The sequence below is a fragment of the Artemia franciscana genome, chromosome 16 (assembly GCF_032884065.1).
Source record: "Artemia franciscana chromosome 16, ASM3288406v1, whole genome shotgun sequence".
In the NCBI taxonomy this organism is placed as follows: Eukaryota; Metazoa; Arthropoda; class Branchiopoda; order Anostraca; family Artemiidae; genus Artemia; species Artemia franciscana.
In genome coordinates, this window is record NC_088878.1 from 7711613 (window position 1) to 7723676 (window position 12064).

At 34.5% G+C, this 12064-nt stretch overlaps 1 protein-coding gene across 2 annotated transcripts in view; it reads left to right on the forward strand.

The window, feature by feature from the left end:
• Nucleotides 1-12064, forward strand: part of LOC136036993 (protein ROP-like) — a 102832-nt gene that overhangs the window by 54535 nt on the left and 36233 nt on the right. For both annotated transcript variants that reach the window (XM_065719394.1, XM_065719393.1), the window contains exons 2-4: nucleotides 3294-3425; nucleotides 7762-7917; nucleotides 10696-10799. In XM_065719394.1, coding sequence (XP_065575466.1) covers nucleotides 3299-3425; nucleotides 7762-7917; nucleotides 10696-10799 — 387 coding nt within the window. In that variant the 5' untranslated portion in view covers nucleotides 3294-3298. The remainder of the gene's footprint in view (nucleotides 1-3293; nucleotides 3426-7761; nucleotides 7918-10695; nucleotides 10800-12064) is intronic.

Consider the following 12064-nt stretch of genomic DNA (forward strand, 5'->3'; position numbering starts at 1 on the left):
AAATCGATAATATTTGTGTGTAGGCCTATTAGAGATAGGTAGTACAAACTACTACTAGCCACTCTTTGCAGCATCAGGCAGCCTGAGGCCAACATAGCTGTGTATCCTCCTCCTCCATCCCAGTCTATTTAAAGCTTCCCTCTTTATGCCTTCCCAATAAGTACCAGTTTTCTTGAAATCCTTTTTTTATAGCCTCTTCTTACCCCATTTAGGGACATTTTGTTTGGCCCTAGGTGATGGGTGAAAAAGATAAATCTTTTGTAATGTCATTGTTCATCTGCAAAATGTGTCTTGCCCTCTCAATTTTCTCTTATTATAGCCTTACAAAGAGGGATTTAATCAGGTTTTTTTTTTGCGTAATATGCTGTTGGAAATATGGTCTGTCAGATGGGTAACCAAAAGAATCCATAGAAATTTTTCTGGAAAACATCTAACATATCCTCCTCTGTATTTTGAGGCATCCTAATCTCAAAACTTTACTTAACCACTGTCATCACTGTAGCTTCCAATATTCTAATCTTGCAGACTTTTCTTCCTGTTCTTCTAAACTTTTTCATTTGTGGAAAAACATCCTGGGCCTTAGCCATTCTACTTTTAACATCATCACTGCATCCATCATCTTTGCTGATAATGCTCTCTGGGTGGATGAAATTATCCACTTGCTTAATCTTTTCGTTACCTGACATCACCTCTTCACCCTAATTTATTCCCAGTCTTGCCAACTTATTCATATTAGCATGAATTTTCAAACCTAATTTTGCACCAGGAACTCCCAGAACCTCCGAAAAACCTTTGCTAACATTTTCATCGAGAATAAACAAATCATCAGCATAATCTAAGTCTAGGAGAGTTTTATTTTCCCATTTGATTATATACTCTCCCATCAAAGTACATCAAAATGATCCATATAAACAGGGATAGAACACAACCCTGTGTAACTCCTGATTCAATGCAAAACCAGCTTCTAGACCTCTTTTTCTGCCTTGACTGTAGCTGTGTTTGTACATAGCACTAATCACTTTAATGCACTTACCTGGTATACCATACAGGAATAGACTTTTTGCTAAACTCCTTCCATCACTTCAATCAAATGGTGGTTCATATTCTATGAACCTGATGGCCCAGGTACTTCTTGATGGCCCAGGTATTCTATGAACCTGATGGTCTGATGGCCCAGGTACTTCTAAATTATTAATCTAGGAGTGAATATTTGGTTGATGCATCCTCTCCCCCCAGCAATTAGGAACAGACGGGGTTGGGACACAGTTAAACTGGAAGCAACTTTGGAAATTGGATTGGTAGAATTTTCTTGAACAAATGAACTAAAAATCTCTTCATTATAGTATAATGTTTGGTTTTTAAGAGACCATGCTGAAAACTGGTGCCAATAGAATTCATCTAACATACCAAAGAATAGAAAGGGGAAACATGTTCATATGCTTGTCAGTATTCTAGCCTTTAATATTCAATAGAATGGAAAAATCAAACTGAAAGATCAGCAAAGATCTGAACTCTAGAACCATCTCTGCTGGCACTCAGAGTATCTGAATATAGAAACATATAGTAAAGAGTGCTTCATGACAGTTTTTGTCTTTATTAAAAACCCTCTTCTTTTCGAGATCATTCTGTTAAATGCATCTGTCAATCACAGTATAAACGAACAGTAGCAAAAAATCCTATATTCTCCATTAAAGACTTCTGACACATACCAGTCTAGACCTCTCTTGATGACTCCGCCTCTTCGCGCACGCGCAATGACAAATGTTTAGCACATTACATATGGTAAGATCTGACTGAAACTGAATGCTAAGAAGCAACTGAAACTATTGATGTGACGTACTGGAAACTTTTCAGTCAGCGCGCTATGATGTGTGTCATGTTTGAACAAACTTTTTGCTGCTGTTCGTATATACTTATACTTTGCTGTTGATTATACTGAGGCTGAGGCTCAACAAATGCACAAAAGTAAGGGATAACATGCGATAGACGACTGCAAGTATGTAGAATAGGCTACTTTTGATGCACCTTGTGGAGGGAAGAGTATTATTAAAAACACATTCAGTATCTTGTACAATAATTTGTACAAGCAAAAGCTTATCTTAAATAAGAAAAGTTAATATAAAAGATTATTACCTATTATCAGGCAATTTAGTTTCCATAGGTTCCTTTATTTAGCTTCTTTTTTTACGTTTCTTTTCTTAGCACAATGAGTAAAAATAAATAATGCTTGATGATTGGGAAATTTATCGTAAAAACGCATAATATTTTCTGTGTTAGGTGATTGCATTATTAATACCGCTCATAGGTGTTGGTGTGTTCAAAACGTTTGGATTGGGGTTTTCCCAGGGAGGATTTGCTGGGAAATAAATCAGCCTACTCCGTCGTGTGTCACTAATAGTCTACTCTATTGTGTCCACTTTTTACTGGCTAATGTCAAGACAACTAATTGAATTCGGAGTGGCGTTCACGTTTATTGTGAAACATTTTTAAAAGAAGATAATTATGTTTATTTCCAAAGGAGCTGTTATAAGCTCATAGATACAACCACAAGCTAAAACTTAACAAGTGAAAAAAAGAAGAAAAAACAGATACAGGAAACAACAAGAATGATAATTCAAACATTTAGTTGTCTAAGATTCAGAGGATTAAGGACAAAAGTATTCCTATATCGTATTGTTAAAAGATAGAGTTAGGTAGTTTTGTTGAGGCAGAACAGAATAGACGAAGTTAAAAGGGGAAAATATTTAGGTAAAATCTGGTCTTTTATCGAGATGTGTGAAAAATCATTGGTAAAAAAACAAATATATTTTTTTTTTTTACCAGAATCTTGACTAATCTTTTCTAGTGGGAGTCGCTAGAGAGCCCCTTCCCTGGCCACCCGTGGAAGACAATCAGAAATCTCATTTTGAGACCTAGGTCCCTCTGTATGTGTCCTCCTTTGTCCTTGAGTCTATTTAAGACCAGGTCATTTTCATTATAATGAAGATGCTACTACTTTTTAACATTTGTTAGAAAATTGCCCCTTCTCTAAAAAGTTTGGATAAGCCTAGAAGGGATATATGTAGGATTCACATATATTTTCATGATGTGTATCCTTTGAACTTGTCCTTAAAATTTTTTAGTCTATTCTATATTCTCTTTATGATTAAATTTATTTTAATCTTTCAGTTTTTTGAGTTTTGTAATAGTTCTCCAATTCTATTTGCGTTACGCTTCTTGTCCTTAGTAATCATTTTAAATTTGTTTACTTTACTAATTGCATATTTTGATTCTTCTTTCTTTCTTTTCGAAAGAAATTATGAATGAAGTTCTCAAAAGTAAAAAGAATGGCACAGATTGGAGAGTTCTCATTGTTGATCGGCTTTCAATGAGAATGGTTTCAGCCTGTTGTAAAATGCATGAAATTGCCTCAGAAGGAATCACAAGTAAGTTTATTTTTGTCTTTCAATTTTGGTACCTTTGTTCATATATATCAAAAAATCACCATTTTCGGCTGAAAATCATTGATTATTGTAGAATATTGTTGAATAATTTTAAAGATGGAATGGAACTTTTAGGATTCTCCAATATTTGAGCTGATTTCTTGTTCCTGAAGCTGACTTGAGATGAAATCTTGTATACATACAGTGAATTCATTTCAAATGTCAATTAATAAATCAGTTGTGATGAGTTGAAATAAATCAATGAACCCATTAACTAAGAGTATACTTACAGAGGATTATGCATGGTCCTGTATTTTCATGGATTATCATGATATAATATGGGAATGAGAGGGAGGTGTGGTCTCTTAAATCGGCTTATATCTTTTGCAAGGAGATTAATAAAGGAGATGAAGGCGTGGTCGTTTTTAAGTATCTTATACGTGAATTAAGACTTGGCAAAATCCACTGTCTAGAATTTGTGTATAAATTCACTAAAGTGTACGAGTCCTTAGACCCTTACTACACCAATTCAGACCAGGCTCAATGGAGTCAAACAGAGACAAAATGGTGTTAAAGCAACAGGGAGAAAATTATATATATTGTAAAATAGGAAAAAATACTGAATTGATTGATATTAAATTCAGTCAGATTTGAAGAGTTTTTGGGGAAGCTGTTTATTTTTCTTCAGAAAAGACTTTCTAGACTTTGTAAAACTGCCTTTCCCTCCCTTTTAACGAATTTTTTCGTAATTAATATCTTGTAAGCGCTATTTTAGTACCATTAATTTTGTATAAAAAACGCTTATTTTTATAGCATAAAAACACCTTTTTCTTTTTGGTAGAAGTGAAAATATTTTTTTGGTATAAGCCTAGAGAAGGAAACATGTTTTGGAAACAATTCCTACTTCATAATATGCAGAATAATTGTAGCTAACACATTTTGCATGCATTATCGCTATACTTTACCCCCCCTCCTAATTAGCAAATATATAGCCTAAATTATATTTTTCAATTCATTCTGCCATCCCCCACTTGTTTCCCGGTTCTTGTTTCGTCGCAGTTGGTTCAGTTTACAGGTACAGAGGTTGAAACAAGAGAGACACATTGGGAGAATAGATGAGAAATATATGATTTGGGCTATATATTTGCACATTAGGGGGGTTGGGGTAAACTATGGTGGTGCTGCATGTTAAATGTGTTAGTTACAATTATTCTTCATATTATGAAGTATGAAATTGTTTCTTTAACATGTTTCCTTCTTTTAAGATCCTTCTTTAGAAACATATCATTTTTGATTGATTTTTCTCCCCAAAAAAATAAAGAAATTTGATTTATTATTATATGAACAGTTTTGCAAATAAGATGGATGAAACGAATTTTTCGCGTGTAATAGAGGAAAAGTGTCCAAATGCAGCATATGACCTCTTCAGTGAGATAGTGACTAATGTAATGAATGAAACATGTCCTTTACGAAGAATCAACCCTAATAAAAATTTTCCTAAGAAACCATGGATAACAAAAGCCATTCTAGTTTCAATAAGCAAAAAACCAACTTTATGTGAATTATTTAAAGGATTGTTCAAATGATTATTTTATAAAATTCAAAAAATTTCGGAATATTTTAAATTCAGTAAAACGGAAAGCTCAGAAACTTCATTTCCAAAATGAATTTCATGAAAATCAAGGGAATATGAAAAATACATGGAAAACAATAAATAAACTTTTGGGTAATTTTCACAGTAAGGAGGAGGCGAGAGCCATGGAGACGACAGAAGGTCGTCTTACTGATTCTCAACACATAGCTGAATTTCTGTGTGATTATTTTGCAAATGAAGGAAAGAGACTTTGCGATCAAGCACGGGCTAACTTACGCACATCTGTGAGTTTTGGATCTGTTTTTGAAAGACAGCCTGCAAGTGAGAATTCCTTTGAATTTGCAAGATGTTTGGAACGGGAAGTGGCACAATTCCTGGCTACGATGAAGTCGAGCTCTAGTGGGATGGATGAATTTTCGCTGAAACTCATAAAAGCCGCAAAAACGAGTGTCTTACCTGTCTTGACGCACCTCATCAACCTTTCTCTGGATCTTGGAGTCTTCCCACAAGCACTAATAATTGCAAGAGGGGTTCCTCTTCATAAAGGAGGGATAAAAGATGACCCATCGAATCGAAGACCTATATCTATTCTCCCATTTTTCTCTAAGTTATATGAGAAAGCTGTACATGCCCAGTTAAGTTATTATATTGAAAGGAATAAAATTCTAATGGAAAACCCATTTAGGTTCAGAAAAGGTCTATCTACAGATATGGCAGTTCTGAAACTGGTTGATGGGATTAATGGTGCATTTGAAGCTGGTCTTATACCGGCAGCTGTGTTTTTGGATATGAGAAAAGCGTTTGATACGGTGGATCACTCAGGGCTTATTCAAGCTCTTGCCTCGATTGGGGTGAGGGGTTCAAGCCTTGAGTGGTTTTCATCATATCTACACAACCGGTATCAGATAGTACAGAATGGATCATTTTTATCTTCAAAAAAGAAAATAGAGCGCAGGGTCCCACAAGGGTCAATCCTGGGACCCCTCCTTTTCATCATTTTTATTGATCGAATGAAGCATTACCTGTCGGAGGCTGGTGTCATCCTGTTTGCAGATTACACTTTGCTCTTTGTAGCTGCGCCTTCGCTTGATGTTTTGTATAATAAAATTCATAATGCTGTCCCTGAATTTCTAACTTTTTCTCGACAAAATCTGTTAACCCTAAGCTTTTTTAAAACTTTTTTCATGATATTCTCTAGGCTTTCGTCAAATGTTGGCAATGATCAAAATCGTGATTCGAGGAAATGTGATAAAAAGAGTAGCAACAACGAAATATTTGGGGTTTTTAATTGATGAAAATCTGTCGTAGAAAAACCATTCAAATGCTATAGCTGAAAAATTAAGCAGAGGTCTTGGGGTGATGCGAAGAATTAAAAATCTAGTCCCAAAACAGATTCTAAAAATGATTTATTTTTCTATATTCTGTCCATATATAGCTACGGATGCTCCATATGGGCAAGTAATTTTGTAACATGTTTCAAAAGAGTACAAAAACTTCAGAATAGAGTTGTAAAATTATTATCAGAATTTTATGATTCTGATGATGTTCCAGCTCATGAGCATTTTAAAAAGAATAAGTTAATGGATGTATCCCAAATTCGAGATTGCCAAGTTGCGATTTTCTCGTTTAAATATTTGGATCGCCTGCTCACCCCTGCTTTTGAAAATCTTTTTACTTTTAATAGAGACCGTCATGATCATAATACAAGAAAAGCTGATAACTTAACTCATGAGTTTAGGAGTACTACTTGGGCATCTTTTGTGATTCGCCATTATGGTCCCCATGTTTGGAATATTTTGCCCGAGGGTGTGAAAAATGTGCCCAGTCTTCCGGCTTTCAAGTCACGGGTAAAAAAGTTTCTTTTATCTCGTGAGTAATTTTGATGTAAGGCCCGTTCTAGGTTGTCATTCTATTCAAAGCATTTCCCTGATTTATTTGCTGTTAATTTTTTTCTGTTAATTTTTTTCTGTCTTCTTCTTGTCTTTTTCCTCTTTCTCTTTTTTCCTTTCTTCCTTCATCATTTGAGTTTCTTTTGTATTGAGTAGCAGGATATGAACGTAGTTTTACTTAGCTGAGGGTGATAACCTCGCTTGCCCTTACAAGCTTATTGCCTTTTTTGGCAGGCGAATGGCGAATAGTGTTTGTTTTCTTTTCTTAATAAATGTATATCTCATATCTCATGTATGAATTAGATTATTGTTCAGTTAATTTTTTGTGGGTTTTTTTGCGAGATTTGATAGTGCTTAGTCAAAATGTTCAAAAAGATGAAACTTTCATTTTCAGTTGTTGAGGATATAAACAAAAGTAGGGAGCCATTGCGTGATTTGGAAGCTGTTTATCTTTTGACTCCTCCCGCCTCCTTTTTTTTCCGGTTCTTGTTTCGTCACAGTTGGTTCAGTTTACAGGTACAGAGGTTGAAACAAGAGAGACACATTGGGAGAATAGATGAGAAATATATGATTTGGAATATATTTTTGCACATTAGGGGTATTTGGGGTAAATTATAGTGGTGCTGCGAATTAAATGTGTATTCTTCATATTATGAAGTATGAAATTGTTTCTTTAACATGTTTCCTTCTCTAAAGATGCTTCACCTGAAATATACCATTTTTTTATTGATTTTTCTCCAAAAAAGAGACTTGAACTATTATTACATGAGTTAGATTTGTATTCAGTTAATTTTTTTTTGCAAGATTTGATAGTGCTTAGTCAAAATGTTCAAAAAGATGAAACTTTCATTTTCAGTTGTTGAGGATATAAACAAAAGTAGGGAGCCATTGCGTGATTTGGAAGCTGTTTATCTTTTGACTCCTACAAATGATTCTGTAAAACCTCTCATCGCCGATTTTGGATGTCCAGGGAGAACTCAGTATAAGGCTGCTCATGTATATTTTACTGAAGGTATTTAGCTTGCTCATTTAATCTGACTGCTTCTAATAGGAACAAACGTATTAAATTGTTGACGTATATTTTACTCAAGCTATATAGTTTGCTCCTTGGTTAACCAGCTCGTTAACCAAGGTGTTAACCCCTCCCCCTTTATACTTGTCTCTAAGACCTTTTATAGAAAATCTATAAACTCGAATTTGTTATTTCATCTAGATACCCCAAACACAGGGCGGGGGGGGGGAGGGAAATTTCTAATTACAGGAGCAGGTCTGGTTGTATTTCTAAATCAAATATGACAGAAGAACAAACTTTTTGTTTCTTTTTTATTCGGCCTTTTAGTAGTGGCTATGTTTAATTATTTTTATGAATTATTGTAAATATCATACTTCATGTGACATCGTCTTTTATGTGAATATGCAGTTTTTGTCAAAAACTGGATTTCTGTTTTGAATTATTGTTTTTATGCTTAGAAAAGCACATAGATATAACAATGTCCTGAACAACATTGACAACATGGAAATACAATAATTCCCTTGACAGCATTTTCTATAATGCTGAATAACCGTTAGTTTTAATGAATAAACAGTTTATGCTGAATTTTTTATGTTTGGTGAGTGTGTTTATAGACGAATGTGTCATCTCTCCCCAGTACCGCTTTTGAATTTGGAAGACTGTTTAAATAGCTTTTTGATAGCTCAAAGATGACTGGCTACCTTGTATTGTCAATATAGAGCGAAGCGTACTTTTGAAGGCATCTTTAATGGTATAGTCAACAATGTAGTATAAATAACAGTGTTTATAACACAGTTTATAATAACACTCCCAACACAATGTCTCCCAATAATGCAAAAACTGTGTTTGAAGCCTATGTCTGGCATCAAAAGAGTGTGGAAGCTGGAAAGTTGGATTTCAAGTAAATACCTAAAATTGCAGCTTGGAGCAATTTAAGGATTTTTCCTTGTAGAAACTCCAGAGTTGATAATATATTATACATAGTTGAATAGGTACACTTGACTAGAGAGAGAGAGAGAGATAGAGAGAGAGAGAGAGAGAGAGAGAGAGAGAGAGAGAGAGAGAGAGAGAGAGAGAGAGAGAGAGAGAGAGAGAGAGAGAGAGAGAGAGAGAGAGAGAGAAGTTTATTAATATTAAATAGAAGACAATACAAAATACAATTCAAATTCGAATTACAATACATATAATTCCCCTCGAAAGACTAATGGTTTGATGTTGCTGATTCGAGTGCTTCCCAGTTATACTTCCATTCTTTTGTTGACCATTCGTTGTCCGGATGGTTCTTAAAGCTGTCTGTGGTTTGGGCAGCAACGGTGTCTGGCAGTAATTTGTTCCAGAGATTGACAACACGGTTGGTAAGAAAATGGGCGCGTTGCCGCTTTGAGGAGAAATGCCTGGATAACTGTAAGTTATGTCCCCTTGTACGAAATTTTGAGACGCCAGAGGAAGAAGATCAGGAAATGCATTTGAATTAATAAGTTGATGATAAATGAAAAACTTGTTTGAAAAAAAGTGTATAGTCCAGTAAAAGGTTATTATTTGTAAGATACTGCGATTTTTCCTATCTCTTTTCTGTAACACCTTCTTTGCTATTGTACTAATTGGGTTAGAAAAGCAACGCATGTTCCGATTTTTCCCGAAAGTTTCAAAATACTGTCTTTTTTTAGATTTTTGGAACAGAAGAAATAGATAAAGAATCTTATGAACAGATTTAAGAATTTTTGCTTTCTTGCTGTCTTTGTTACTCGTTTTCTGCTGGATGAGGATGCCAGGTTTTATTTTTCCGCACTATACTTATCCTATGTCTTGGCTCTAAAAAACAATAAAATTGATTTTTACCCCTGTAGATACCAGGTTTTGTTTTTGAAACTAAATCAGATAGAAAATAACTGGCCCTTTGCATTTCCCATGTCGAGGTTGACGGACACCCATACTTAATCTAGACTTGAAACTAACTGCCGTCAAATATAGTGTCTCTAAATACGGAGAAGTCTAAATACAGTGAGGCCTGAAAATATGTTTTAGAAGGGTTCGAACTTGACCTCGATAGCTGAATCTAATTTTGTCTGATGATAAATACATTTTACTTACATACATAGGTTGGTTGACTTTTTTCGAGTTGGAAAATTCATTTTTTTTCGGCCGGTAAGATTACTCTTGGAAATAAGAGAAGATAACTATTTCTTATCTGCTTATAAAACGAACAAGCAACAAAACAGTGAAATACGATAAACACAGAGAAAAAAACCTAGTAGATGAAGTTAATATGCAACAGTAATACTAAAAAGATACTCAAAGAAAATGGGTGCTCCCATTGCACCCATTCGTCCCGATTTGCAGCAGAAAATATTTGATATTGACAAACTTTTTTAGATAGGTATTCAAGTGATTCTTTGTTTTATATATATTAAAATATTCTAGGAAGACCAGAAATTTAGCTTTGTAGCAGATGTAACAGCTGGAATTTGATTGAATTAAGTTAGATGGTAATTTCACGCTTAAAATTAAATGTTATAAATATGAGTAGACGATATTAAATATTCTGCTTTAGGATGGTATTTTAAAGGATTCATCTTTTAGATAGAAATTTTTAAGAGGGGCTTAGCAACCAAAATATGCTTAGCAACGTCGCTTGTTTGCTGTCTCAGAATAAAGAAAGTCGTTTTCTAGGTTAGGAAAGTTTAATAACAATTTTTTTTTGGTTGCACTTTCAAATTGCTTTGTTTTAAGTATTGTTGTCCCTGTCTTTGACTAATTCTATGTTTTATTTGCATGCAGCCTGTCCAGAAGAGCTCTTTAATGAACTTTGCAAGCACATCTCTGGAAAGTACATAAAAACCCTGAAAGAAATCAACATTGCTTTCCTTCCATATGAAAGTCAGGTTAGTTATTAGTTCTATTAAAGAGAAAAAGAAAAATTATTTATCTATAAACCTATGGTAAAAATGGCTTAATTTGAATCCTCTTTATTTATATTTCGTAAGCTGTCACAATATTTCTTATTCCTAGAGAGACAAATAGCAATGCTTTTCAAAATAGTAATGCATAATAGTAATTTCAAAATAGTAATTTCAAAATAGTAAGGGACTGTGATTGGTTTCACAGTCCCTAGCGTGAAATTTTAAGCTGGTAAAAAGAAAGAAATTTTTGAGTCACAAGATTTTTGGAAAGCAGTCCCCACGTTTCTCTGTCACAATTAATAACTCGATTATTAATTTCGAAGATTTCTCTGTCGAAAACTTGTCCAAAGGCTGGAATTAATAACCTTACATACTTGTTTTTCCAAAGCTTTGAAACTTCAGCAAATTTCTTTTCACCAAAAGAAGAGCCACCAGTGAAAATATATATGGATAAGAATTAAAAGATAAACTTAAAATGGTTTATTTCTTCATCAGTTTTGTCTCACCATTGTCGTTATCAACCTTTCAAAAGTCATAAAAATTATGTTCAAAGAAGGCTTTTTTCTTCAAGAAAAATGATGATGTGTTCCTGAAAGATGATCCCTAAATACACTGTTCCTGTTTCGAAGGAACTTACGAACTTTTTTATCTATTTTCTGGCACCGCGCCGGACATACGCCTGACATCTTTTAAAAAAGCACTATGTATACAGCCAATGTTTTGACCAAAAATATAAAACTTAACCCGATTCGCATTGTATTCCTGAAGATACAATAAGCCGAATAGAAGGCTATGTTGCTTTGGAGGCTGGAAGCGACACGTGATCGTCCAAGAATAAGAATGGTCGTCCGTGGCTTCGAAAGCCTACATCTGTTCTTAAGCAAGGCAGGACTAAGACCTGAAGATGTACCTGTGGCTGCTCAAAACTGGATGTCCTGGAAGAGGATGGTGTGTCATCTCCCAGCGCTGGCCCCAAGCCGGCAGGGGAATTAAGAAGACAAGATGCTATGGACATACGCGCAAGAACAGCTTAAAAAATTTGGTTATAGTTGTAAAAAAAACATTTAGGTTTTTGGATTTCTTCATAACAGCTGAGCCATCTAGATGTAAAGTGAAATTTTTAATACTATTCCATAGCCTTTTTTCCATTCGCTATTTTTTACCGAAGTTTTTGAAGAAGTATACTTGAAAAATTACCGAACTGTTACAATATCCTAAAAGAGAAAATAAAATTCCCAAACTTCACC